This window comes from Bos mutus, chromosome 3 (assembly GCF_027580195.1).
Source record: "Bos mutus isolate GX-2022 chromosome 3, NWIPB_WYAK_1.1, whole genome shotgun sequence".
Classification (NCBI taxonomy): domain Eukaryota; kingdom Metazoa; phylum Chordata; class Mammalia; order Artiodactyla; family Bovidae; genus Bos; species Bos mutus.
In genome coordinates this window covers 44,491,614-44,518,932 of record NC_091619.1, presented here as the reverse complement: position 1 = coordinate 44,518,932, position 27,319 = coordinate 44,491,614, and the positions used below count along the sequence as shown (strand labels likewise).

General features: G+C 38.2%; 1 protein-coding gene across 1 annotated transcript in view; it reads right to left on the bottom strand.

Annotated features, from left to right (window-relative positions):
- DPYD (dihydropyrimidine dehydrogenase) overlaps nt 1–27,319 on the bottom strand; it is a 930,468-nt gene that overhangs the window by 316,340 nt on the left and 586,809 nt on the right. The window contains exons 15-16 of the mRNA XM_005888124.3: nt 17,177–17,245; nt 2,062–2,145 (exon numbers count right to left, since the gene is read on the bottom strand). Of these exons, the coding sequence (XP_005888186.1) occupies nt 2,062–2,145; nt 17,177–17,245 (153 nt within the window). The remainder of the gene's footprint in view (nt 1–2,061; nt 2,146–17,176; nt 17,246–27,319) is intronic.

Below are 27,319 nucleotides of genomic sequence, written 5' to 3'. Positions count from 1 at the left end.
TCCCCATCCCACCAACTTGTGAGTGTTTAAGACTATAAACCTTAGGGAGGGAGGAAGAAGCAATGGGAGCAGGAGGCAGAGAAAAGGAAATAGGAAGTAAAGGAGAAAATGAATAAGCCCCAGATGTCTTCGTGCCCACTCTAAAAATTCAGAGGTATAGTCAGGTTTTTTTTTCCAATGTGCTAATATTCTTCCTTCCCGATATCTAAAATATTGAACATGCATGTGTCCCAAGGCACAGAAATCATTTAAATTATGTTGGAGCAAACTAATTAAATTAGCTTTATTTTTCAATTAGACAATGTACAAGAGAATATAATTCAAAAGAAAAATTCCAAAGCTGGCTAGTAGAATTGGTTATAGTTTTAGAGATTTTAACTAATAAAAGAAATGGAAATGCTTTTAAGTTTCCTTCAGTCTAAGACATGATAGTTTTTGGAACATACGTTTTCCATGAGTTTTAGAAATCTTAATGATAACTGACTGAAAAATGTTAGCACTTGCATCCTCATTCAGCCAAAGGCTGTTTTATCCAGCTAAATAACTCTGGGGAGGATCCACCTAAGACATTTAACAGCTGGGTAAGTTTTGAGGTGTTCACAGAGCAAAAGTCCACTCTAAAAAATAAAGCTGGGTGACATTTTCAAAATAATTGTCATATTTGTGGGAAGAAATACATATGAAAATACATCTTTCTTTTAAAACTTAGTCAATAGATTCAAATTTTCCATAGCTGTTTTAATCCATGTAACTAAAAGATATTTGGGAAAGGTGTAAAGAGAGAAACTCAACTCCCTCGGACTTTGCTCCGGATATCCTTTTAAGAATGTTCCTTGTTTTAACCAAGTTACCTATCATGACACACAGACTGCTGCCTAATCACATGACTTATAAAAATTATGATGTAACATAATGATGTTTTCCCTCTACCGGTAATTCTGAGGCTTGTTCTGTTACCACACTGAATGATCTTCTGGATAATCTGCTGTGAGTGGAGTAGAGAGTATACTTGAACAATATTTGACTAGGCCACCTTCTCCTGCTGCTACAAAAGAATGGTTTCTTCCCAGTCACAAATCTATCCTGAATGTTAATTAAATATTTACAAGGTACTTTAAAATTCTCCCTGAATGCTAATCTGAAAATAGCAAACTACGTTCATTTGAATAAGCAGAAATTTCTGCCTGTCCAAATTAAGCATCTCTGGCCTCAGAGTTTAATTCAGATAATTCTATGACTTGGGGGAGGAAAAAAAAAAAAAAGAACTGACTACCTACTATGTATAAGGCTCCATGTCAAATGCGGAAATTAAACTTTCTAGGACTAGGAAATTTGTCATAAATTACAACAATTTGTATTATTTAACTCACATCATTTCCCTCTGGGCTTAAAAGCTAAATTAGTTGCAAAATCCTCACCTTTTTAGCATAAGCTTTTACATTGTTCCTTAACATATAACATTGTATCTAGTTACATAAAGATGCAGTATTTTCTACATATTAACACAGATTTCCACATTTTATTCATTAAGTTTCTGAAAGAGTTTTAGCATGAAGGTTCCATTTATTGTATCAAAAAATAAAAATATCATCAAAGTCTTTTTGCAACTCCCAAAACACAGTTAGAGAATAATGATCATATGCTAAAAAATGTAAAATGCAATTTGTGCTGTGCCCCATTTACTACAAAATCACTACGAACAATGCATTTTGTACAGTATATTGCTCCAGGGAAAGTGGATCAGCATCAGGAATGAATAAAGAACATTGCATTTGAAATCAGCTAATTCTGCCTCAGCGCTTTTAAAAACTATTTGTTATGATATTACCTCCTGTCAAGCACATAATGTGATATTTTCCTCAATAAAAACTAAACAGTTGCTGTAATTTCAGCTTCTCTAATTTTCTACTTTTTAAGCACTAAATATTTAAACAATACAGACCTGGAAGTCTCAAGCCAGTCATCTGATCTTCGCATCTTCCTGCCTAAAGTAGAGTAACTATCTGTACAGGGGTCTGCTCTGTCACAGACATACATAACGGCAGCTGTTGAGGTCCTTACCTGCCCACAAGCCAGGCCCATTCCTCTTTCTCCCATGCCATGCGGACACGATAAATTTAACTCCAGGGCGTCTGCTCCAGAAGCCTTTAAGATGAGGAAGGAAAATGAAAAAAAACACAAAGCTTTAATTGTGTACTAATAGGCTTTCACCACTGGTAATACAACATAGGTCACATTTGACAAATTTTAACTACTCTGTTTTCTGAACCACGGCTATTGTACGAGGTGTATTCTGACTCTCTCAAATGAGGGTATCTATACAAGGATTATTCAGTTCAGTCGCTCAGTTGTGTCCGACGCTTTGCAACCCTATAGACTGAAGCTCGCCAGGCTTCGCTGTCCATCACCAACTCCCAGAGCCTACTCAAACTCATGTCCATCGCATCAGCGATGCCATCCAACCATCTCATCCTCTGTTGCCCCCTTCTCCTCTCGCCTTCCCAGCATCAGGTTCTTTTCCAGTGAGTTGGTTCTTCGCATCAGGTGGCCAAAGTATTGGAGCTTCAGCTTTAGCATCAGGCCTTCCAGTGAATATTCAGGACTGATTTTCTTTAGGATTTACAGGTTGGATCTCCTTGCAGTCCAAGCAACTCTCAGCAGTCTCCTCCAACACCACAGTTCAAAAGCATCAATTTTGGGAACTCAGCTTTCTTTATAGTCCAACTCTCACATTCATATATGACTACTGGAAAAACCATAGCTTTGACTAGACAGACCTTTGTTGGCAAAGTAATGTCTCTGCTTTTTAATATGCTATCTAGGTTGGTCGTAGCTTTTCTTCCAAGGAACAAGCATCTTTTAATTTCATGGCTGGAATCACCATCTTCAGTGATTTTGGAGCCACCCAAAATAAAGACTGCCACTGTTTCCATTGTTTCCCCATCTCTTTGCCATGAACTGATGGGACAGGATGCCATGATCTTAGTTTTCTGAATGTTGAGCTTTAAGTCAACTTTTTTACTCTCCTCTTTCACTTTCATCTTTGCTTTCTGCCATAACAGTGGTGTCATCTGCGTATCTGAGTTTATTGATATTTCTCCTGGCAATCTTGATTGCAGCTTTGTGCTTCATCCAGCCCAGCATTTCTCATGACGTACTCTTCATATAAGTTAAATAAGCAAGGTGATAATATACAGCCTTGATATACTCCTTTCCCAATTTGGAACCAGTCTGTTGTCCCATGTCCAGTTCTAACTGTTGCTTCTTGACCTGCATAGAGGTTTCTCAAGAGGTAGGTCAGGTGGTCTGGTATTCCCATCTCTTTCAGAATTTTCCACAGTTTATTATGATCCACACAAAGGCTTTGGCATAGCCAATAAAGCAAAAGTAGATGTTTTTCTGAAACTCTCTTGCTTTTTCCATGATCCAGCAGATGTTGGCAATTTGATCTCTGATTCCTCTGCCTTTTCTAAAACCAGCTTGAACATCTGGCAGTTCACGGTTCACATACTGTTGAAGCCTGGCTTGGAGAATTTTGAGCATTACTTTGCTAGCGTGTGAGATGAGTGCAATTGTGTTGTAGTTTGAGCATTCTTTGGCATTCCCTTTCTTTGGAACTGGAAGGAAAACTGACCTTTTCTAGTCCTGTAGCCACAGCTGAGTTTTCCAAATTTGCTGGCATATTGAGTGCAGCACTTTCACAGCATCATCTTTCAGGATTTGAAATAGCTCAACTGGAATTCCATCACCTCCACCAGCTTTGTTCGTAGTGATGTTTCCTAAGGCCCATTTGACTTAGCATTCCAGGATGTCTGGCTCTAGGTGAGTGACCAGACCATAGTGGTTATCTGGGTCATAAAGATCTTTTTTGTAAGCTCGTCTGTGTACTCTTGCCACCTCTTCTTAATATTTTCTGCTTCTATTAGGTCCATACCATTTCTGTCCTTTATTGAGCCTGTCTTTGAAATGTTCCCTTGGTATCTCTAATTTTCTTGAAGACATCATTAGTCTTTCCCATTCTATTGTTTTCCTCGATTTCTTTGCACTGATCACTGAGGAAGGCTTTTTTATCTCTCCTTGCTATTCTTTGGAACTCTGCATTCAAATGGGTATATCTTTTTTCTCCTTTGCCTTTAGCTTCTCTTCTTTTCTCAGCTATTTGTAAGGCCTCCTCAGACAGCCATTTTGCTTTTTTGCATTTCTTTTTTTGGGGGATGGTCTTGAGCACCACCTACTGTACAATGTCACAAACCTCCGTCCATAGGTCTTCATGCACTCTGTCTATCAAATATAATCCCTTGAATCTATTTGTCACTTCCACTGTAATATCATAAGGGATTTCATTTAGGTCATACCTGAATGGTCTAGTGCTTTTCCCAACTTTCTTCAATTTAAGCCTGAATTTGGCAATAAGGAGTTCATGATCTGAGCCACAATCAGCTCCCGGTCTTATTTTTGCTGACAGTATAGAGCTTCTCCACCTTTGACTGCAAAGACTATAATCAATCTGATTTCAGTATTGACCATCTCAGTGATGTCCACATGTAGAGTCTTCTCTTGTGTTGTTGGAAGAGGGTGTTTGCTATGACCAGTGCATTCTCTTGGCAAAACTCTATTAGCCTTTGCCCTGCTTCATTTTGTACTTCAAGGCCAAATTTGCCTGTTACTCCAGGTAGCTCTTGACTTCCTACTTTTGCATTCCAGTCCCCTATAATGAAGACGACATCTTTTTTGGGTCTTAGTTCTAGAAGGTCTTGTAGGTCTTCATAGAACCATTCAACTTCAGCTTCTTCAGCATTACTGGTCAGGGCATGAAAGTAAAGTCGCTCAGTCGTGTCAGACTCTTTGGGACCTCATAGACTGTAGCCCCTAGGCTCCTTCCATCCATGAAATTTTTTAGGCAAGAGTACTGGAGTGGGTTGCCATTTTCTTCTCCAGGGGAATCTTCCCGACCCAGGGATCAAACACGGGTCTCCCACATTGCAGGCAGAGGCTTTACTGTCCGAGCCACCAGGGGCATAGAACTCGATTACTGTGATATTGAATGGTTTGCCTTAACAAACAGAGATCTTTCTGTTGTTTTGAGATTGCATCCAAGTGCTGCATTTCAGACTCTTTTGTTGACTATGATGGCTACTCCATTTCTTCTAAGGGATTCTTGCCCACAGCCATAGATATAACAGTCATCTGAGTTAAATTCAGCTATTCCAGTCCATTTTAGTTCACTGATTCCTGAAATGCTGATGTTCACTCTTGCCATCTCCTATTTGACCACTTCTGATTTGCCTTGATTCATGGACCTAACATTCCAGATTCCTATACGTATTGCTCTTTACAGTATCAGACTTTACTTTCATCACCTGTCACATCCACAACTGGGTGTTGTTTTTGCTTTGGCTTCATCTCTTCATTCTTTCTGGAGTTGTTTCATCATTCTTTTCCAGTAGCATATTGGGCACCTACTGCCCTGGGGAGTTCATCTCTCATTGTCATACCTTTTTGCCTTTTCACAGTGTTCACAGGGTTCTCAAGGCAAGAATCTTGAAGTAGTTTGCCATGCCATTCTCCAGTGGGTCACGTTTTGTCCGAACTCTCCACAATTACACGTCCATCTTGGGAGGCCCTACATGGCATGGCTCATAGTTTCATTGAGCTAGACAGGGCTGTGCCCCATGTGATCAGTTTGGTTAGTTTTCTGTGATTGTGGTTTTCATTCTCTCTGCCTTCTGATGGATAGGGAAAAGGTCCTTATGGAAGTTTACTGATGGAAGAGACTGAGGGCAAAACTGGGTCCCATGGGCTGGGCCACGTTCAGTTCAGTTCAGTTAGTTCAGTCACTCAGTTGTGTCCGACTCTGTGACCCCATGAATCGCAGCACGCCAGGCCTCCCTGTCCATCATCATCTCCCGGAGTTCACTCAAACTCACATCCATCGAGTTGGTGATGCCATCCAGCCATCTCATCTTCTGTCGTCCCCTTCTTCTCCTGCCCCCAATCCCTCCCACCATCAGAGTCTTTTCCAATGAGTCAACTCTTCACGTGAGGTGGCCAAAGTACTGGAGTTTCAGCTTTAGCATCATTCCTTCCAAAGAAATCCCAGGGCTGATCTCCTTCAGAATGGACTGGTTGGATCTCCTTGCAGTCCAAGGGACTCTCAAGAGTCTTCTCCAACACCAGAGTTCAAAAGCATCAATTCTTCGGCACTCAGCTTTCTTCACAGTCCAACTCTCACATCCATACATGACCACTGGAGAAACCATAGCCTTGACTAGATGGACCTTTGTTGGCAAAATAATGTCTCTGATTTTCAATATGCTGTCTAAGTTGGTCATAACTTTCCTTCCAAGGAGTAAGCGTCCTTTAATTTCATGGCTGCAGTCACCATCTGCAGTGATTTTGGAGCCCCAAAAATAAAGTCTGACACTGTTTCCATTGTTTCCCCATCTATTTCCCATGAAGTGGTGGGACCAGATGCCATGATATTTGTTTTCTGAATGTTGGGCCATGTTCAGTAAATCTTTAATCCAATTTTCCATTGATGGGCGGGGCTATGTTCCCTCCCTGTTCCTTTACCTGAGGCCAAACTATGGTGGAGGTGATGAAGATAATGGCAACCTCCTTCAAAAGGTCCCATGCAAGCACTGCTGCACTCAGTGCCTCCAACCCTGAAGCAGGCTACCGCCAACCCATGTCTCCACTGGAGACTCCTGGACACTCATTGGCATGTCTGGGTCAGTTTCTTATGGGGTCACTGCTCCTTTCTCCTGGGTCCTTGTGCACACAAGGTTTTGTTTGTGCCCTTCAAGAGGGCTTATGCCATACCCAGGTCTGCTGTCCCCAGAACCCCTGCAGCAGGCCACTGATGACCTGTACCCCTACAGGAGACATTCAGACACAGTTCTAATAACAAAAGCAAATACGCATTGAGTGTTTATGACACTCACTGCTCTCTGTGAGTTGTGTTTCTCTAACTCTCATCCTCCTTGGAATAATCAGGTACCAATTTTACAGGTGAGGAGACTGAGGCACAAGGGAATTAAATGACCAGTATCAAGTGACACGACAGAGATTTTTAACTCAGGTCTGTTTAATATCATGTTGATTCTGCCCTATACAGCTTCTATTTTTATAGAAACAAATCTTACTAATTCTGGATAATTGGTACTGAAGGTACCAGGGCAAAGAGAAATGCAGCAGGCTGGACGGAATAAATATGAATAAAATTTTAAATGTTCTTTTATCAATTAACTTTTATTATTTATTAATACTGCTTTCAAATGCTTCAGAGCATTCAAGCATGTTAATTACCCAAATTGGGAACACCATTCATTGTATTCTATGTTGTTTTAAAAAAATTCAGGTGGAAAATAAGATTGTGGTAATAGTTCAAATTAAACCAAAATATATAAAAATATAAATAGTTTTTCTCCTCTCTCTTTCAATTTCGTACCTCTAAAGCAATCTATGTTAACAATTTATGTGTAATTTTCTACTTTTTCTATATATTAAAAAAAGTAAAGCACACATATAACACATGTATCAGGCTTATTTTTTCTTCTTGGTTTTGCTCTTTATATTTTCATTTTTTTATTCTAGTTTTATTGAGATACAATTGACATACAACAATATATAAGTTTTTGGTGTATAGTATAATGATTTAACTTTAATGCACCATGGAATGATTACCAAAATAAGTTTAGAGCACATCCATCATCACATATAGACACAAGATAAAAGAAAAAAGTCCTTGTGATGAGAACTCTCAGGATTTTCTCTGTTACATACTGCAGTATTAATTATAGTAATAAAGTTGTACATTATATCCCTAATACATCTTTTGTTATAACCAGAAGTTTAGGCGTTTTCACTGCCTTCACCCAATGACCCTGGTAACCACAAATCTGATCTATTTTTCTATCAGTTCAGTTCAGTTCAGTTGCTCAGTCATGTCCGACTCTTTGCGACCCCATGAATCGCAGCACACCAGGCCTCCCTGTCCATCACCAACTCCTGGAGTTCACTCAGACTCACGTCCATTGAGTCGGTGATGCCATCCAGCCATCTCATCCTTTGTCGTCCCCTTTTCCTCTTGCCCCCAATCCCTCCCACCATCAGAGTCTTTTCCAATGAGTCAACTCTTCACATGAGGTGGCCAAAGTACTGGAGTTTCAGCTTTAGCATCATTCCTTCCAAAGAAATCCCAGGGCTGATCTCCTTCAGAATGGACTGGTTGGATCTCCTTGCAGTCCAAGGGACTCTCAAGAGTCTTCTCCAACACCACAGTTCAAAAGCATCAATTCTTCAGCCCTCAGCCTTCTTCACAGTTCAACTCTCACATCCATACATGACCACTGGAAAAACCATAGCCTTGACTTGACAGACCTTTGTTGCCAAGTAATGTCTCTGCTTTTGAATATGCTATCTAGGTTGGTCATAACTTTTCTTCCAAGGAGTAAGCGTCCTTTAATTTCATGGCTGCAGTCACCATCTGTAGTGATTTTGGAGCCCCAAAAATAAAGTCTGACACTGTTTCCACTGTTTCTCCATCTATTTCCCATGAAGTGATGGGACCAGATGCCATGATCTTCGTTTTCTAAATGTTGAGCTTTAAGCCAACTTTTTCACTCTCTTCTTTCACTTATATTTTTCTATAAGTTTGTTTATTTTTGAAGTATAATTGACATCTAATACTATGTTAATTCCTGGTGCACAAGACAGTGATTCAATACTTTTATACATTTCTATACATTACAAATAATCATCATTATAAGCCTAGTCACCATCTGTTATCATACAAAGATATTACACTACTATTGACTATATCATGCATTTCATACCCATGGCTCATTTTTTTTTTGTAATTGAAAGTTTGTACCTCTTAATTTTCTCCACCTATTTCTCTCATCTTTTTAAACTGAGTCAATTTTATTATATTTTTAAAAAAATCCATCCTAAGAAACATGAAGCACAGATAATTTTGTTTTAATTTAATAATTAAGTAGGAATCTTTCTTATTTAACTCATTAATTTATACAAATGGATCCTATAGAAATGAACAAAATATTTCACACTAAGCATTTTTAAAATAACTGGAGAACCATAGAATTCTTTAGAAGTCTTCTGTAAAAACTCTAAGAACAATTAAAACACTTTTTTTTTTTTTTTGAGAAATGGAAGATAAACTAAATGATTGTTTTACCTAACTTCTAGAATTCCTTCAGTGCCACCATTTCTTTTTGAGTAAGGTAAGCATGGCTCAGTTTCCATAATATTATAACATGTCTATCACATCATAGAAAGACTTTTTTAAAAGTTCATTATTTTCTAAGCATATCAGACCTTTCTTTAGTCCAACAGTTTTTCTTTAAATCTTTCTTTTCTTCCTAATCGTTCAAGATTTTTTCCTATTTTATTAATTTTAAATAAGACCTCAACAAACAAGTATTCTATCGATAGTTATATCTTTCTTGGTTGACTTTCTTACTCACTTTTACTCATTAGTGAGTCTGCTTTTCCTTCTGCACATTTGTGAAAGTTCATTGAATCATTCAGCCTATTTTCTAACATGGTTTTATTATGGTTTTTGTAAATGCTTCATGTTATTTGAAAATTATTTGAATCACAGTTTGGTGGTAAGCTTAGACAAAACACAACTCTGAGTTCTAATTCTAGATCTGCTAAGGAACTTGGGCAAGTAAGTTAACCTTCTTTGTTCCCATCTGTTCAAGTGTAAGAGCTTCCCAGATGGCTCAGCACTAAAGAATGCATCTGCCTGAAATGCAGGAGACTCAGGAGACATGGATTCCATTCCTGGATCAGGAAGAGCCTCTGGAGGAAGAAATGGCAATCCACTCCAGTATTCTTGCCTGGAAAATCCCATGGACAGAGGAGCCTGGTGGGCTACAGTCCATGGGGCCTCAAAGAGTTGGGCACAATTAAGCACTAAGCACACATACATTCACGTGTAAACTGGAGACAATAGGACCTATCTCAAAACCATGTCATGTGAGAATCTGCAGCTTAATTTAAAGATTGTACACTGCAAGTATATATTTTTTCTTATTATGTCTTAGTTATTTCAAATATTTCTTTTAGACTTATTTGCTTTAGACTGCTAGTTGAAATGCAGCAATTAATAGCAAATCAATTCAACAACATTTTGGAATAAGCTTTAGGTGGCATTTGTATAGATATTTATACATATTTTCTAAAATGTAAGTGCAAGCTTACAATTAGATTCATAGTAGACAATAATAACTAACATTTATTGAACACTTACAATATGTCAGATACTTTACTAGGATTCTTATAATGGATATATCATTATTCCCATTTTGTAACTGATAAAATCAAGCTACAAAGGGTTCAAGTGACTAATTTATTATTCTAAAGCTTGTAAATGAGAATAGGATCTTTAAATCAAGCATTTTAAGTATAGAACCTGTATTCTTGGTCACTATCATAACTTATTAGAAATCAGGTAATCCATGGCTAGAATTGTTTTAACGTGATAACAAAACATTACAACTTGACATCTTTCAAGTTTCTAAATATTAAATAGATATTAAAATCTTGTAAGACCACTTATTAAATTTAGTCTTTTCAGTGACTGTCAAAAATTTTCCCACCACTATACACATATACAAATGCTAACCCACTAAACATACCCATAAAGATCTTTGAAATGAGGATCTAGGCCTCAAAAACGGATAATCCTGCTCAAAATAACACCAAGAGCTGGGGAGTACTCATTTGGCCTCTGCTTCAATATTCTTGTCATACGATGTACACCACCTTAAAAGGCAGTTAATTCTATTTCTAAGCAACCACATGCATTCAAAAAGGCTTAATTGCTGAATTACCATGAAATGTTAAATTAACTGAAACTGGGCATGCATTCTGACTCCTGTTAGTCACAAGCTTTTTAGTTTAGTCACTTAGCCCAGAGTTTATTCTGCCTCACCTAAATGATTATACAATAAAATAATCTAGTGAAGGCAGTGACATAGAAAATTTGCTGCTCCTAATTTCATACATTATCTATTTATCATCTGTTTATTGGCATGAAGTAGAATGATGTGTTAATAGTGTGGACTATAGAGCCAGATTTCATGGGTTTGAATCCCACTTTTACCACATACTAGCTGTGTGAACTTGGGCATATTATTTAACAACTTTTGACCTCAGTCTCCTCATTTCCAAAACATGGAAAACAGAAAAGTACCTCACAAGATTGCTTTTCTAAGGTACAAATACATTTAATAAAAGTGAATGACTTAGAACAGTGCCTGGACTGCAGTAAATATTATGTAGTATAAGCAGTTAATCTAGTCTAACTACCTGTCTCACTGTCTATCCATCTATCTATCCATCCATCTATCCATTCAGTTACAATCTCCAACTTGCTGTTCCTCAGCTTTGATCTGAAAAAGAATATAAAGTAGCTATACACACTTCGGGGGCTTTACAGGTGGCTCAGTGGTAAAGAATCTGCCTGCCAATGCAGGAGATGCAGGAGACAAGGGTTCAATCACTGGGTTGAGAAGATCCCCTTGAGTAGAAAATGACAAACCACTCTGGTATTCTTGCTAGTATCCTCTGTCCATGGAGAATTCCATGACTGAGTGACCGAACAACAAAACAACAAAAATCCATACTTGGGATTGGGGGAAGGGGTGGCAGAAAACTATTCTAAGAAATTCTCAGAGTAGTGGTAGTAATGTGATTTCTAAAATTCTCTGATTCATTTTGTAAAACCTCTCAGAGAAATTAGGGAAGCAAAACCACAAACCCTTGGACAATATATCCAACAAAATGGGGTACACGGTTCTTTTCCTTCTCCTTTCCTTACCTCTCTCTTCCTTATCGATCTGGGTAGTTCTAAAGTCACTGGCTGGGGACGAGCAAGGTAGGTGACTAGGAAGTTCTGAGGAAGAGCCATGAGGGCCCAGTGAGGGTATCAGAGCCTGAGCACAGTGAGAATGACAGACGTGTGGAGGGTGGCTTGGGGTAGTAAATCAGAGCCCTAGTGGGAAGAGAAGTCTTCCATGGGTCAAGGGGAACAAGTAAAAGATATAAGAGACCAAGCAGGGTAGAAAGACATGAAGCTACATTTTTTGGTGCCTGCTCAGTCAGTCACTCAATCATGTTCAACTCTTTGTGACCCCATGGGCCGTAGCCTGCCAGGCTCCTCTGTCCATGGAATTTTTCAGGCAAGAATACTGGAGTGGGCTGCCATTGCCTACTCCAAGGACACTTCTTGGATTCTCCCTAATTTTCTTCTGTTAGAAGAATACATGAGGCCCACTGCCAACTTTCTACATAGCAACACTGTCAATTAGTTTCAACTATCCAAAACCGGGGACTCAAGTTCTCTGGGATCTTAGACCACTTCGAGGTGGACCTGGGACAGGTCAACACTGGATTGGCTTGGGCCCCACTGGGTACTAAGTCTGTGACTATCTCCTATCTCCAACTAGGCATCTATCTTTCCTGATTCTATTCTGTCCTGCTGACTGTTAGTATTCAGGAATTTATATCCAACTGGTCCTACGTATTCCTATCATGTACCTCTGTCTGCTTTGTATCTCAGCCTATTTGAGATTTCCTAACTTCAACATCTATTTAATTTTATGAAATACCACTAGTCCAGATCCTAGTTTATAAAAAAAAAAAAAAAAAAAAAACCCCTGAAAACATGAAAAGAACCTGGCTTCAAAGTGGTTTATTTGGACTCTCTGCTAGGAATAGTATGGTCATCTGGTTTGACATCTATGCCTCTCAGCTGGACCTTCCTTGTCTTGGCCTACCAGTTACAGTCAGACCCTTGGCAATCGCCCATCAAATCCCTGACCTGAAACCTTCAGCTTTGGATTTTAATCACCTCAAGTTCATTGTGCCAAATCAAATTCATTCTTCCCATTTACTCTGTAATTGCTTCCTTTTGTTTATCACATGCCTGTATATCAGCTCTGTGCCTTTATTTTGCTTCATTCAACAAATATCTGAGGACTATCCACTGACCAGCAAAGCCCTGTGTTTGGAATTGGAGGTTAAATAGTGAACCAGGTGAAGTCTCCACCCAGACAGGTTGCTTTGTCATAAGGAAGACAGGTGAAAGAGCTGATGACATCACTGTTAATCACCAGTTTTATTAAATTCTGTGGAGAAAAGGCACAAGCAGAGGTAGACCCAGATTTGGGGGAGGAGCCTGAAGTTCATACAATTTGCAGATACTTCTTTAAAAATAAAAATGATTTAAAAATTAAAAAGAGAAAATCAGGTATGGGCCTTGGAAGTAGCTTGTACGAGTAAGGGCTCTGAAACTTAAGCTTCATCAACTTTATGATAAACTAGCTTCTGAGCATAGGATTTCAGAAGGAGTAGGACAGGGGGTTAACCTACTAGTCAGGGAGCTCCAAGAGGAGGAAGAGAGAACATTTCAGCCCAGGATAATGGCAAAGGCTCTGAGGTGCACGTGTGTTGGAGGAGTAAAAGAAGGCCATTGGGGTCTGGAATGTAAAGAACAAACCCAAGGGGACACCAGAGAATGGCCAGGTACCAGACCATACAGGTCAAGTTAAGAGTTTTACGTGGTCAGAAAGCTAGCGGGAAGACTGTGGTTGATTGGAAGCAAAGAGATTAATGGGGCTTTCAGATTAGGATGGTAGCAACTCATATTGAGGGCTTCCCAGGTGGCACGAGTGGTAAAGAACCTGCCTGCCCATGCAGGTTAGATAGAAGAGCAGGTTTGATCCTTGGGTTGGGAAGATCCCCTGGAGGAGGACAAGGCCCCCCACTCCACTATTCTTGTGTGGAAAATCCCATGGACAGAGGAGCCTGGCAGCCTGCAGTTCATAGGGTCACACAGAGTTGGACATCACTGAAATGACTTAGCATACACAAACGCAATGCATATTGAGCCACACCTAATTTATATGTCTCCTCAAATTTGATGGCCTTACTTGCCACCCAAGCTTTTGCCACTAGCTTAAAAAAGAACCTTGGTCCCTGTTGCTGTCCTCAGCTTTCCTGTCATTGCCAGCTCTCATAGCTCCCTCAGGATGAGAGCAGGACTCTCCACTGAATGTGTCAGAGTGGGAGCTCCAGGAGGGCCAGTGCTCTCAACATGCTGTGGGATTTGGCTTCTGAAGCAGTTGCTTAAGGAGGGAGGGACATGCAGCCCAAATGTGCAGAGAAAGTAAACCTTTGGGGTATAAAGTGTGACGAGTGAGAGAGAAGAAACAGAAGGAACCAGTAGATGTGTCCTTCACTCGTCTTCTTCTCTAAACTGTTGTGAGGCAGGATGATCCCACACAGCCCTCCCATCCCACATGGCTGAGCAATTGGCTCCATCTCCTTGTGAAGTGGCAGCTAGCTCTGGAACGCACCACGCTCCATCTGCTTTCCCTTCTTCCCATTGCCTTCACTCCCCTCACACCCCCCTTAATCTTATTGCTTTGGAATTGAATCCTTCAGTGAAGCATCTTCACATTAATTTTGACTCAGGCTCTGTTTTCTAAGCTAACACACATTAAGAAAGAAATGGATTCCAAATCTATTCAAATGAGTTCAAGATCTATTTAAGATCTACTATGGGGTATGGTTCAATTTGGTATACACATTTAAAGTGTGAACATGTCTACCTAGCTGAGGCTATACCTTATTCACCTTTGTTTTGGATGGCCAGGGACTCTGCAAATAGTAAGTGCTTCAGAGATCTTCCCTCCATGGAATTGGAATAGTTTATCAATGTCCCAGAAAATTAGGATAGCATGTGATCAGATACCTGAACCAAAGAAATTGAGCAGAGCCTAACAATGCTACTAATTTGACACCAAGCTATAAAAACTTTTCTGGAGGCTGCTTCTGTTTTATGGTGCTCAAAAAACAAGACAAATTAAAACCAGGTTGAGGAATAAGACATTAAAAGTATGTGTATTCTAGAGAGTTAGAGTGAAAAAGAAAGTTTGGTTCAACATGGTTCTATTTCCAAGAATATGCATGTGAAAAAAATGATATATTGCATGCACACTGACTTTTAAAAACAGCATCTGGTAGATTTTACCATAGTTTAAGAATGTACTAGGTTCCTGGTTTTTTAACCACCCCCCAACATGGCCTTAAATGTTTATTCAAAATAATACAATAAAATGTTAGTCTCCAATGAAGTAAATAATAATGGTCCCTTCTTGTCCAAATTTTAATTCTGATATAGAGTTTCTCTCTCAATCTCTATTTTTTCATATTTTTGTACAAATGGATCTACTCTGCTATTACACACATTCATTTCTGTTTTCAGATATAACAGTAAAGAGCTGATAGCAAGATTTTCTGAATTCCCTGTTGTGCAATTCAAGAATTAATCTACTCTGTGGAGAGGAACTTCATGAATTTAAAGTATATCCATCATCATATTAAGTGATTTGCTGAACTTAAAAGCAATGGCTTGTAGAACAGCTGGTATGTTCTCTCAGATTCCTACCCTTCATTATCACCACCCCCAAACAAATGTACATTGTAAGTAGTATAGTAACTTTGGCTTGAACACTTTTGTTTTTGTTGATTTGTTTTAATGTGGGCTCTTCCATTGTAAGAAAATCTGTTTTAATCTGTTGTGAAGCATGTGTTCACAGAAACAAAACCGAATACTGACTCTACAAAGCTTTATTGGGTGCCTACCATATGAGCTATGGTGGAACCATCCTGCCTATTGCTTCCCTCCAGGGAAATATGAAGACCTGGGGATAGTTCCTTCCTGTGTTATGCCCTGAGCTGGTCCATATTTCAAAGATTAGAGGGAACTTTTTTTAATCGACACACTTCAAGATTGAACTCCTTGATATACAAATTGCTCTTCTGTTGAGAGATCTAACAGACTATTTTGACTGAATGGAAGGCATATCTTTTTCCTTTTCTTTCTTTCAAACATATTTTCCTTTTTTTCTTCCTTCCCCTTTTACTTTGATTGATTGCTAATGAGAAGCTACAAAATAATATTGAATAAAACCTCAGTTAAAGAATTAGATATAGAGTGTGAGAAATATGGAATGTATCTTTAAGCTGTATCTTTATACATATATAAAAGCTTTTGACTTTTTAAAAGTAAAATTGGCTTATTTAAAAATTAAGGCTTATTATTGACAAAAATACTTTCAGTATTTTATTCTACAGAAGGCAGAAGAGCAAGTAGTGTGATAAAGCCATTCATCATAGTCAGCTTTAAATTGGCAAAACTCATGCCAAACCTGGGCTCTGTGGAAAATTTCACGGTCAATTAGGTAAATACATGTGTAAAATGGACCCAGCAACAAAGATCACGAAGCCAATTACTGATCATATTTAATTTCATCTAAGTCCCAGAAACAATTTTTGCCTTCACAGATCTAAGATATCCAAATAAACTGTACAATCACAATTTTTAAATGCTATAGAAAGCTTTATAACATTTCATAAGGCAGAGCTGTTAGTTCATAATTATTATTAGGTTTAGTCTTCACTTCTTAGAGGTTTTCAAGAAACCCCAGCTACAGTGTTTTTCGTGATAGAACAATGGACATAAGTACACAATTTTAAGTATGTATTTTTCTATTTGAAATAGAAATTTGAGGCACATGGTTAGTTGTTTGCATTTGTGCAAGATTCAATTTATATTATAGAAAACTCGCTGACTAGTGTTCCATTCAGGAGCATTCTGTCCTACCATTTTATGCATGTCTGTATTCAAACTAGTATAGTATTAAATGAACCTTTTATATTTTAAATATTCAAGAGCTTTATATTCAAAATTTCTTTTCTTGCTGTCAAACTAGCTTGCCTAAAGGCAAGGTAAGATCAAGTTAGACTCTCAAAGGTAGAATTAAATTTTATCATGGCATCCATCATAATATACAGTTTGCTTAATATGCAAATAAAGAGTATATGGAGTCAAAGAATAAAGGATTTTTAGGCAGTGTGTGAAATCCAAGGGACTACTTTTATAGAATAGATTCCTTTTAAATTTACATTTCCATCATTTTAATGAAAACACAGGGTAAACAAATTGTAATAGAAATGTTTTAAGTTACCATTTTTCACTCAATTTTTCTTCTACAGGGTTATTTTTCATGACAGCTCTTTATTTAAAACTAATAAAAATAGAAGAGAAGAAATAAAATAAATATAAAGAAATCATTACCTCAGCCTTTCTGGAGAGTTCCATCCAGTCATTTCTGTTGTAACTGCACATGATGCTAGCAATCACAATCTTTAAAAAGAGAAAGGAAAGAAAATTAGTTCAAATAGTTATGTCTTTATACACAGGGGTCTATGATATTTACATATATATGTTTATAATGGTAAATTATATCATAAAAATTAGTTTTCCATCTGCTGAAAGAAATCAGTAAAGTACAGCATGGAATTATAGTGAAGCAAAGGATAAGATCTGGGGCTTCAGACTTAGGTTAGAGACTTTCTCATTTACTATCTTTGAATGCTTGAGCAAGTTACTTAACTTCCCAATCCTCAGCATTCTCATTTTTCAAATGGAGATAATAATACTGACTTAGCCAACATCAAAAAGTGATAGTGATTACATGAATTTGCGTATGCAAAAAGAGTTGTTTAAGTTATCCAATGATGTAGTGCATGTGTACTCAGTCATGTCCAACTCTTTGTGACCCCATGGACTGCAGCCCAGCAGGCTCCTTTGTCCATGGGATTTTTCAGGCAGGAATACTGGAGCAGGTTGCCATTTCCCACTCCAGGAGATCTTCCTGACCCAGGGAATGAACCCTGGTCTTCTGCATCTCCTGAAATGGTAGGCAGATTCTTTATCACTGAGCCACCTGGGAAGCCCATAATGACGTAGAAATATTTATTAACGTAATTACTGGTATAGCTAAAAGGTTTCAAGATATGGAAAGGAAATAAATTAGTGTCTTCTTCAATCACATCTTATTATAGTATGGATAATTACACCTTACATATTCAGAGTGAATTACAGTTTTAAAGTTTGCTAAATGTTGATTATTTAACTACAGTATTACAGTATAATGGAGGCTTCATAGAGTAGTAGTTACTAGTATCTGCTCTGAAGCCAGAATGTCTAGATTAGAGTTCAGACTCTATCACTAACTGTGTGGTGCTGGACAAGACATTTAATTTCCTCATTGGTTAAACATGGATAACACTACAATCTACTTGCTGCTGTTGTGTCTGACTCTTTTGCAACCCCATGAACTATAGCCCACCAGGCTCCTCTGTTCGTGGAATTTCCTGGACCAGAATACTCGAGTGGTTGTCATTTCTTTCTCCAGAGGATTTTCCTGACCTAAGGATAGAACCCATGTCTCCTGCATTGGCAGGTCCTTTACCACTGAGTCACCAGGGAAACCCACTATCTACTTAGAAAACTAACAATCAAATTGCTAAGAGTTTATGACTCTAATAATGTACTAGGTAATGCTTTAATGGATTTTATCCTATTAACTTACTTAATTGTTCTCAAATGATTCTCCCCATTTTACAGATGAAGAAGCTGAGGTACTGAGACATAAAGGTTACAGAGCTAATGAAGAGCAGAGCCAGGACTCAGACCCAAAAATTTAACTAAGAATCTGTGCTTTTAACCATTAGTTTTTGCAGGCCTAATGTAAATATTCAGTATATGTCAGTAATTACTTTCTATTATTACCATTTAAAGACTATGAGATCAGGACATAAAGTCTGTGCCAAATCTGAAGCCACAGAGTCTAGTAGAAGAGTCCGCTAAAAGCCACTGGGCTCTCACCACATACAGCTTTTTTTTTTTTTTTTAATATGTCTAAAAAAACAAAACAAAGATGTGACAAACAAGTCAGATGAATGCTTTTATCAAGAAAAGAAAGAAAATAAGCTATAATCATACAGGAGAGAGTTCTGAATACCAGAGCTCTAAATACTGAATAAGCCTGTCCTTAACGTTGGGTCAATTTTTTCCTGATAGACTATAATCCTCCATGGGTACCTGGACTGCTCTGCACCATTCATCATTTTATCTACAATAACCAGCATGATGTTTGGCACATAGTAGAATTGATTGAATAAATGTACGAGGTCACTAAAGGTTTAAGAACAGAGAGTTGCATTTTCAGTTTATCCTTTTAAGATTAAGCAGAAATGAACACCATGAGTTAGAGAAGGGAAAAAATAAACAATTGGTGAAAACTTTTGGCAAATTATTATTGTATGATTCAGAGAGAAGAGTGAGCAGAACAGTTGTGAATGCTGGTCTTGGTGACAGAGAAAGGGTCAGATGTCAAAATACACAGAAACTGTGTGTATTAAGATTGAAAAAGAAGAATCAGGAGATCTGAGAAGCTGACTGTGAGTGACTGAGAAAATCTTACAACTTTAGTCAGACAAAAGTAAGATGATGCTGAGAAAAAAGGAAGCCAGGAGAAACAGTGTATTCAAACAGATTCCTATTAGAGAGAGGAACAAACAGAGAAAAGTAAAAGTAGATGATGACTAGAGGAGGAAAAGTAAGAATGCATGATTGTTTTTTACTGAGTTTAGGATTCAACTTTTATGTAGCTTTTAAGAACTGGGGAGGAAAAAAAAAAATGTAAGAATGACCCTTGGCCTTTTCTATAGGGGCTGAAAAAAAGTGAAAGGTCAACTTCTAAACTTGCCCATCTACAAGCAAGAAAGGGTCACCAGAATAATTATGCATCTTCAATACACTCTGCCATTTTCACATGCTATAAAATCTTGACGTTATTCTGCCCCACCCTCCAGTTAGAAAACAGAGCAGGGAGGAATTCCCCAGAGAGGCAACCAGACCTTCAAGGACTATACTATTACCTCCTCTTGAGTATTCCTTGCACGGGGGACTTCATTTGAAATGAAAACCAATTGGGATGAAGGCTGGGGGCAAGTGGACAGATTCTACTGTCCTCAGTGGCCTCGAGTTCAAGTCAACAAATACACCTTTCTTTTATTTTTTAAAATTTATTTTAATGGGAGGCTAATTACTTTACAATATTGTAGTGGTTTTTGCCATACATTGACAGGAATCAGCCATGGGTGTACATGTATATCCTGAACCCCACTCCCACCTCCCTCCCCATCCCATCCCTCTGGGTCATCCCAGTGCACCAGCCTGAGCGCCCTGTCTCATGCATCGAACCTGGACTGGCGATCTGTTTCACATATGATAATATATATGTTTCAAGGCTATTCTCTCAGATCATCCCACCCTCACCTTCTCCCACAGAGTCCAAAAGACCGTTCTATAAAGAAAGGTTAATCTAAGGATTTAGGGAAGGAGCAGACTCCCCAAGCTTGCTGGTAAAATGTCAAGAGCAAGGTTAGATCCAAAAATTCAGACTGAAAAAATGACTTTCTTATTAGATACTGATTCTGTGGTGAAAGAGACAAACAGTAGACCTAGGTTTTTAGGGAGTTCTGTTAGCCAAAACCAAGAAAAGACAGGCAAACACAAAAACCAAACTTGCTTCCAGTTATGGCAAAGTAACCTTCAAGTTTATACTCCCATATAAATATGAAGTGACTGCTATATCAGGATGGCATCCTCCTCCCGTGTCCCTTTCAGGTGCCACAGAGGACAAGAGGGAAGATCCTTCTAGTGGGGAGGATCCAGGTAGGCAGAGGGGCTGACCAAGAAAGCCACTTCCAAGAAATCAAGGTTTACTGGCCCTGACAACTGGATATGATAGATGTTCTCAAGTAGGGACTAACATAGTTCCTCTTTACTAAATGGTGATTTTGACAAAGCTGTTTTTTCTTCAAATATATATTGATTGTGCCTGGATTCGTTAGAATCATCATTCACCTTTTAAGTCCCCAGGATTATGAGGAGCTACATTTGAGCTTGATGGAGAGAAGTAAATAACACCCAGAGAACTGTCCTGAACATTGAGAACACTGGTGCCATCAAATGCCTAGGAACGCAGTGACTGGGTATGATTTGGGGCACACTGTCATTGGGGAGGGGTGGTCACAGGTGGGAGAGATAGATAATGCTGAGCAGACAGAAGTTTTGTGTGCTCTGAACAGCTAAGCACTACCCGGTTCTTCATTCCTCATCTTCAAAAAACAGGCTCTACCTTCTTACCCAAAAAGCTGGGAAAATATCTCCAACAGGGTTAATCATAGTAATCAGCTACTCTACTCTCATTAAAGTCCTTCAGCTGAACTGAGGAGATAAAGACTTCTTTCCTCTTTGGTCCCTAAACTGGAATGGAGTGTGTTCATAGCAGCTAGTAATCACTGACTGATTCCTTACTTACCCAAGCCAACCCTCCCACTCCCACTCAAAGCTAGCTGCACTAGGATGAAAAAAAGCAGAGACAGAGGAAAGTAGAGACGCAAGATGGAGACACGGTTCTGTCACTTTTAAGTCTGGTGTACCACCAGCATGCCTGTCCAAGTGAACCAATAAATAGCACTTTTGACTTAAGGAAACTCAAGTTATATTCTGGTTTCTATCACTGACAGTCTTGACAATTACTACATGCAAAACTAAAATTGTCACTTTTAAAATAACTTCCTAAGCATTTTTTTCTGTCAAGTAAATTTAAGGGGAAAATAACTTTATACCTTATTTTTAAATGCTAAATTATCTAAGAAGTCTAAATATCTTTATCTAAAATCAAGGGATGGTTCATGAAAATATATATTGACATTCTATTTCAGAGGAATAAAGATGACCCAAAATCATTTTATTCTTGATTAAAAGATATAAGCATTTTTCAAAAGGCCAGGCTAAAACACATCAACAGTAAAAGAACACTGAATAGAATTTAATCTTTCCTCGAGGATTGGAAAGCCCTTCCGTGTTTTGCAGTGCCTGGTTTTTAATCAAACAAAGGAAGACAGGTTACTTTTTTCCTATGGAAAAAAAGAGTTAATGTATATTTCATATTGTGAAACATCATGAAAAGTTACTAGAAATGAATATCCAATGAAACATTTTTTTAAAAGAACAACATTTCCCTATATTTCATTTAATTTATGCCATTTCTAATGCTCCATTTTTATGGCTCATATTTTAAAACATTATTGGATGAGTTTATACATAAAAGCCAAATGCTATATAATGTTTTAACTAATCTTACATTTTATGAACATTTTAAGAGTCAAGTGAGAGATTCAAACCATATTAGTTAATCACTTAATATGGAAACTGAGTATCTACTGTAGTAGGCACTAAATGACATATAGAGGAGTTGAAGACACTGATTCAGAGTCTTTGATTATTCAACAATCAGTATTTCTTTGAGACCTATGTGCCAGTAACTGTAACTCTGAAGTGATGAAGGAAATATAGGGAAAGTCCCTATATTTTTAAGAGGGGGAAAAAAGGCATTAAAGAATACATTATTTGAACTATTTTTGGGTCAAGATTTAAAAACAATACAGGCGAGCAAGATGGAGAATCACAGGGATGCATAAAGCCACATCAGATGATTTGGGTAAAAGCTGGCATTCCAGGTAGAGGAAACTGTAAGCAGGAACTCCGGAGGAGGAGTGATCATGATACACTTAAAAAATAGAAGGCCTTTGTCATTGGTGCTTCATGACAGGGCAAGAAGAGTGCAAAAGGAAATGAGAGGAGAAGGAAGCAGTCATTTCTCTGGGAGCTGAAACCTGTGGGAGTTTTTTTTTTTTTTTTAATAGGGGTAATGGGGCTTCCCTGGCAGCTCAGCGGTAAAGAATTCACCTGCCATGCAGGAGACACAGGAGATGCCAGTTCCATCCCTGGGTGGGGAAGATCCCTTGGAAAAGGGCATGGCTACCCACTCCAGTATTCTTGCCCAGAGAATCCCATGTAGCCTGGTGGGCTACAGTCCATGGGGTCGCAGAGTAGACACAACTGAAATGACTGAGCACACAGGTATGCATGCATATGGGAGGTACCAGGAGACCACTGAAAGGTTTAAAAGAGGGTAATAAAATGATCTGATTTACGTTTTTAAAAGATGCTGGCTACTTTATAGGGAACAGAATGAGGGGGCTGTAGGGTAAAAGTGAAGAGTCCAGTTTAGTTGAAATAAGGTGACTTGTGTAATATTCATGGAAATGGCCAGACGTGGAAATCTGAGCTAGATAAGTCAATGGTTATTCTCAGGAGGTGAGAAAAAATAAGAAATTAAGGATGATCCCTAGATTATTGGCTTGAGCCACTGAATGGAACATAGATGCTTCACTGAGATGGGACAAAGCCTAGTCCAATTATAAGTCAGGAACTGTTAAGATGTTCAACTTTAATATATTACATATAAAGTATTTAGCAAACTATTGGGGCTTCCCTAGTGGCTCAGAGGATAAAGCATCTGCCTGCAATGCAGGAGACCAGGGTTCAATCCCTGGGTTGGGAAGATCCCCTGGAGAAGGAAATGGCAACCCATTCCAGTATTCTCGCCTAGAGAATCCCATGATGACATTAATTGTGACACTGGATACATGAGTATAGAAGTCACTAAAGAAGTTAGTCAAGGCTATGGTTTTTCCAATGGTCATGTATGGATGTAAGAGTTGGACTACAAAGAAAGCTGAGTGCCTAAGAATTTATGCTTTGGAATTTATGGTGTTGGAGAAAACTCTTGAGAGTCCCTTGGACTGCAAGGAGATCCAACCAGTCCATCCTAAAGGAGATCAGTCCTGGGTGTTCATTGGTAGGACTGATTTTGAAGCTGAGATTCCAATACTTTGGCCACGTGATGCAAACAGCTGACTCATTTGAAAAGACCCTGATGCTGGGAAAGATTGAGAGCAGGAGGAGAAGGGGACGACAGAGGATGAGATGGTTGGATGGCATCACCGACTCAATGGACATGGGTTTGGGTGAACTCCAGCAGTTGGTGATGGACAGGGAGGCCTGGTGTGCTGTGGTTCATGGGGTCGCAAAGAGTCGGACACAACTGAGTGACTGAACTGAACTGAACTGAAAGAAGTTAGGGTTGAAAGTGAATATTACAGAGACTCCAACATTAATGGTATTTAAAAGCCACCTGGCTTAGTGACTTTACAAACAGAATACAATAAAACAAGACAAAATGAAAGAGATGAGGATTGACCTAGAGTCACATTAAAATGTGGTGTCACAAATGCCAAAAGAGGGAAATGTCCCATAAAGAAAGGAGAAATTTATGAGGATGGATGCTTCTGAGAGCTGATGTAAGAAAACAGAGACCTGTCCACAGGATTTGGCAATACAGATGCCACTGGTAACCTTTACAAGAGAAATGTCAGGGAAGCAGGGAGGGCAGATAGTCAGACTAGACTGAATAAAGAGAACATGAAGGAGTTAGGGAAGTGATACACAAGCCTTCTAATAGTTTTGGTGGGCTTGCTGAAAGAGAAATGAGGCAGTAAATGAAGGGCTATGGGAGGGCAAGTGAGAGTTTGTTCTTTTTTTTAATGGGCTATATATTACATTACATTACATTACATTATATATTATAATTACATTACATTACATTATATATTACTGGTGGAAGTGACATGGAAAAGAGGAGGAAACTATTGAAAAGCCAAGAGGTGATGATGAATCTATCACATAAGTAGAGAATGTAAACTGTGCAAGGAGCACAGGCATTGTTTCCAGTCTAACAATATGGAAAGGTAGAGTAGACAGAAAACAGGAATGCATATAGTTCAGTTTACAGATTTGGTGTGGAAAAAGTGAAATTATCTTCCATGGTGTTTAGATTTTCTTTATCATATAACAGATGAGGTCTCCTACTGACAGTTAAGAGAAGTAGAGACAGGTTTAGAAGGATGAGAGGGAGATGAAAGTATTGACCTAGACATCTAAGAAAATGGGAACAAAAATTTACCAAGGGGTTATGGTAAGAACACTAGGCTGGAAAGGCAAAAATATTTAATCAGGACATGTTTTTATAAAATGAAATTAGTAAAAGGACAGTATAATTTAGAAAATTAGTACAAAGAAAGCTCCCTTTACACAGCTGACCATAAAACAGGTTTTATAGATTACTTCAAAGTTGAAACTCATATTATCAAGATGTTTTTTGTTGCTTTGGTCACAAAAATTTGGTGCATTCCATAAAAGGGCATTCTTATATCTAATTCTGTTGTTGAGAGAATACTTTTAAATTGCAGTTTTACATAGTTTTGACATTCATTTTGACTAATGCATGTAGCTTAAAATTACAATGTGTAAACATTCAATTTCTATTAAACATTAATGTTCTAAAGCATATAAAATGCCAACTATAATAATTTATGAATCAGATTTTGTGTTGTTTCTGCCTGAAAAATACTTCATAGGTTAAAAAAAACAGGAAACTTACTCCACAGAAAGAAAAAATAGTGCTAAATGGCTTCAACTGTCATCCTTCAAAGCTTTTAAATTAAAGAATCACAATTTCTGGTCAAATTATTTTTATATAATTCATTTCTTTATGGAATAAAGAAAATGATTTTATTAAGCATTTTTTTTTTCAAGCTGAATGACAATGAAGTCTGCGTGTCAGAAATTATGGTGAAGAACAATATAAAACTTCCAAGTTTTATCTTTGGCTGTCTTGTCAAATTTCCAAACATTTGCAGTCTATGCTTACAACACAGGTTGGAAATACTGTTTTGGTATCCTGTAATCATACTGTGAACTACAATGGAAATTTAGTCAATAGTTCAGCTGCAAGACAACCTAAAATTTTTAGTAGGGAAAAACAGGCAAAGTGCAAAGTGACAAAGGGGAACAGTGTAAATTACAAGCAGTCAACTTAGGTTTTCTCAAACAATTTAACAAAATCTTTCCTAACACTACGGGGATTATACTACATTGAAGAGGAAAAAATAACATGGGACATGTGATTTTCAGGCATTTAAACTAAAAAAAAAAAGTTCATTAAATATTAAATAATTGTACAACATTCAAAGTGTAAATGTTATTTATGCCATTATATGAATATAGTGAAAATGAGATAGGTACAATTTTCCTGGAATGTACACATTGAGAGAAGAACATTAAAAGTAAAACTCACAAGCTCTTCAAATTTTATATGGTTATTGTTAACTTAATGGTTGCAAATGAGAATAGTACTCTTAAAGTTCTCCTTTATATTATTTTAATATTTAGTGTTTTCTTTCTTTGCTTATTTTGGGACATACATATATCTCGCTTATACAACTATTTCTAATACGAAAAAGCCATGTTCAAAGTTACAAAATGTGCACATAGTTTTCATAGAGACACGTGTACCCCAATGTTCATCGCAGCACTGTTTATAATAGCCAGGACATGAAAGCAACCTAATGTCCATCAGCAGATGAATGGATAAGAAAGCTGGGGTACATATACACAATGGAGTATTACTCAGCCATTAAAAAGAATACATTTGAATCAGTGCTAATGAGGTGGATAAAACTGGAGCCTATTATACAGAGTGAAGTAAGCCAGAAAGAAAAACACCAATACAGTGCTTATGGATATATATGGAATGCATATATATGGAATTTAGAAAGATGGTAACGATAACCCTAGCAAGACAGCAAAAGAGACACAGATGTATAGAACAGTCTTTTGGACTCTGTGGGATAAGGTGAGGGTGGGATGATCTGAGAGAATAGCACTGAAATATGTATATTATCATATGTGAAACAGATAGCCAGTCCAGGTTCGATGCATGAGACAAGGTGCTCAGCGCTGGTGCACTGGGATGACCCAGAGGGATGGGATGGGGAGGGAAGAAGGAGGGGTGTTCAGGATGGGGAACACATGTAAACCCATGGCTGATTCATGTCAATGTATGGCAAAAACCACTACATATTATAATTAGCCTCCAATTAAAATAAATTTAAAATAAAGCAATATGAGCCAAAAAAAGATAGGGGGAAAAAAAAGAAAATCAGAGACGTTTTGCACTAGAACAAGAAATAAACAACCACTGTAGACTACCAGGAACTACAGTAACTGCTGTTTTTTCTTCTTCTTTTGATCACTTATTACTAGTTTTTGGGCTTCCCTTGTGGCTAAGCTGGTAAAGAATCCACCTGCAATGCGGGAGACCTGGGTTTGATCCCTGGGTTGGGAAGATCCCGTGGAGAAGGGAAAGGCTACCCGCTCCAGTATTCTGGCCTGGAGAATTGCAAGGACTGTACAATACAAGGGGTCACAAAGAGTCGGACACGTCTGACTGACTTTCACTTTCACTTTATTAGTTTTTTATCTAATTTCCATCCCCTTTGTATCTAGAAACTGATCTACCATTGGTCACCAGTTACAAAAATATCAGATACTTTTCAGCCCAAACCTTTACCAGAACTCTTTCCAGCACTGAGATGGTTAACCACCTCCAGCTTC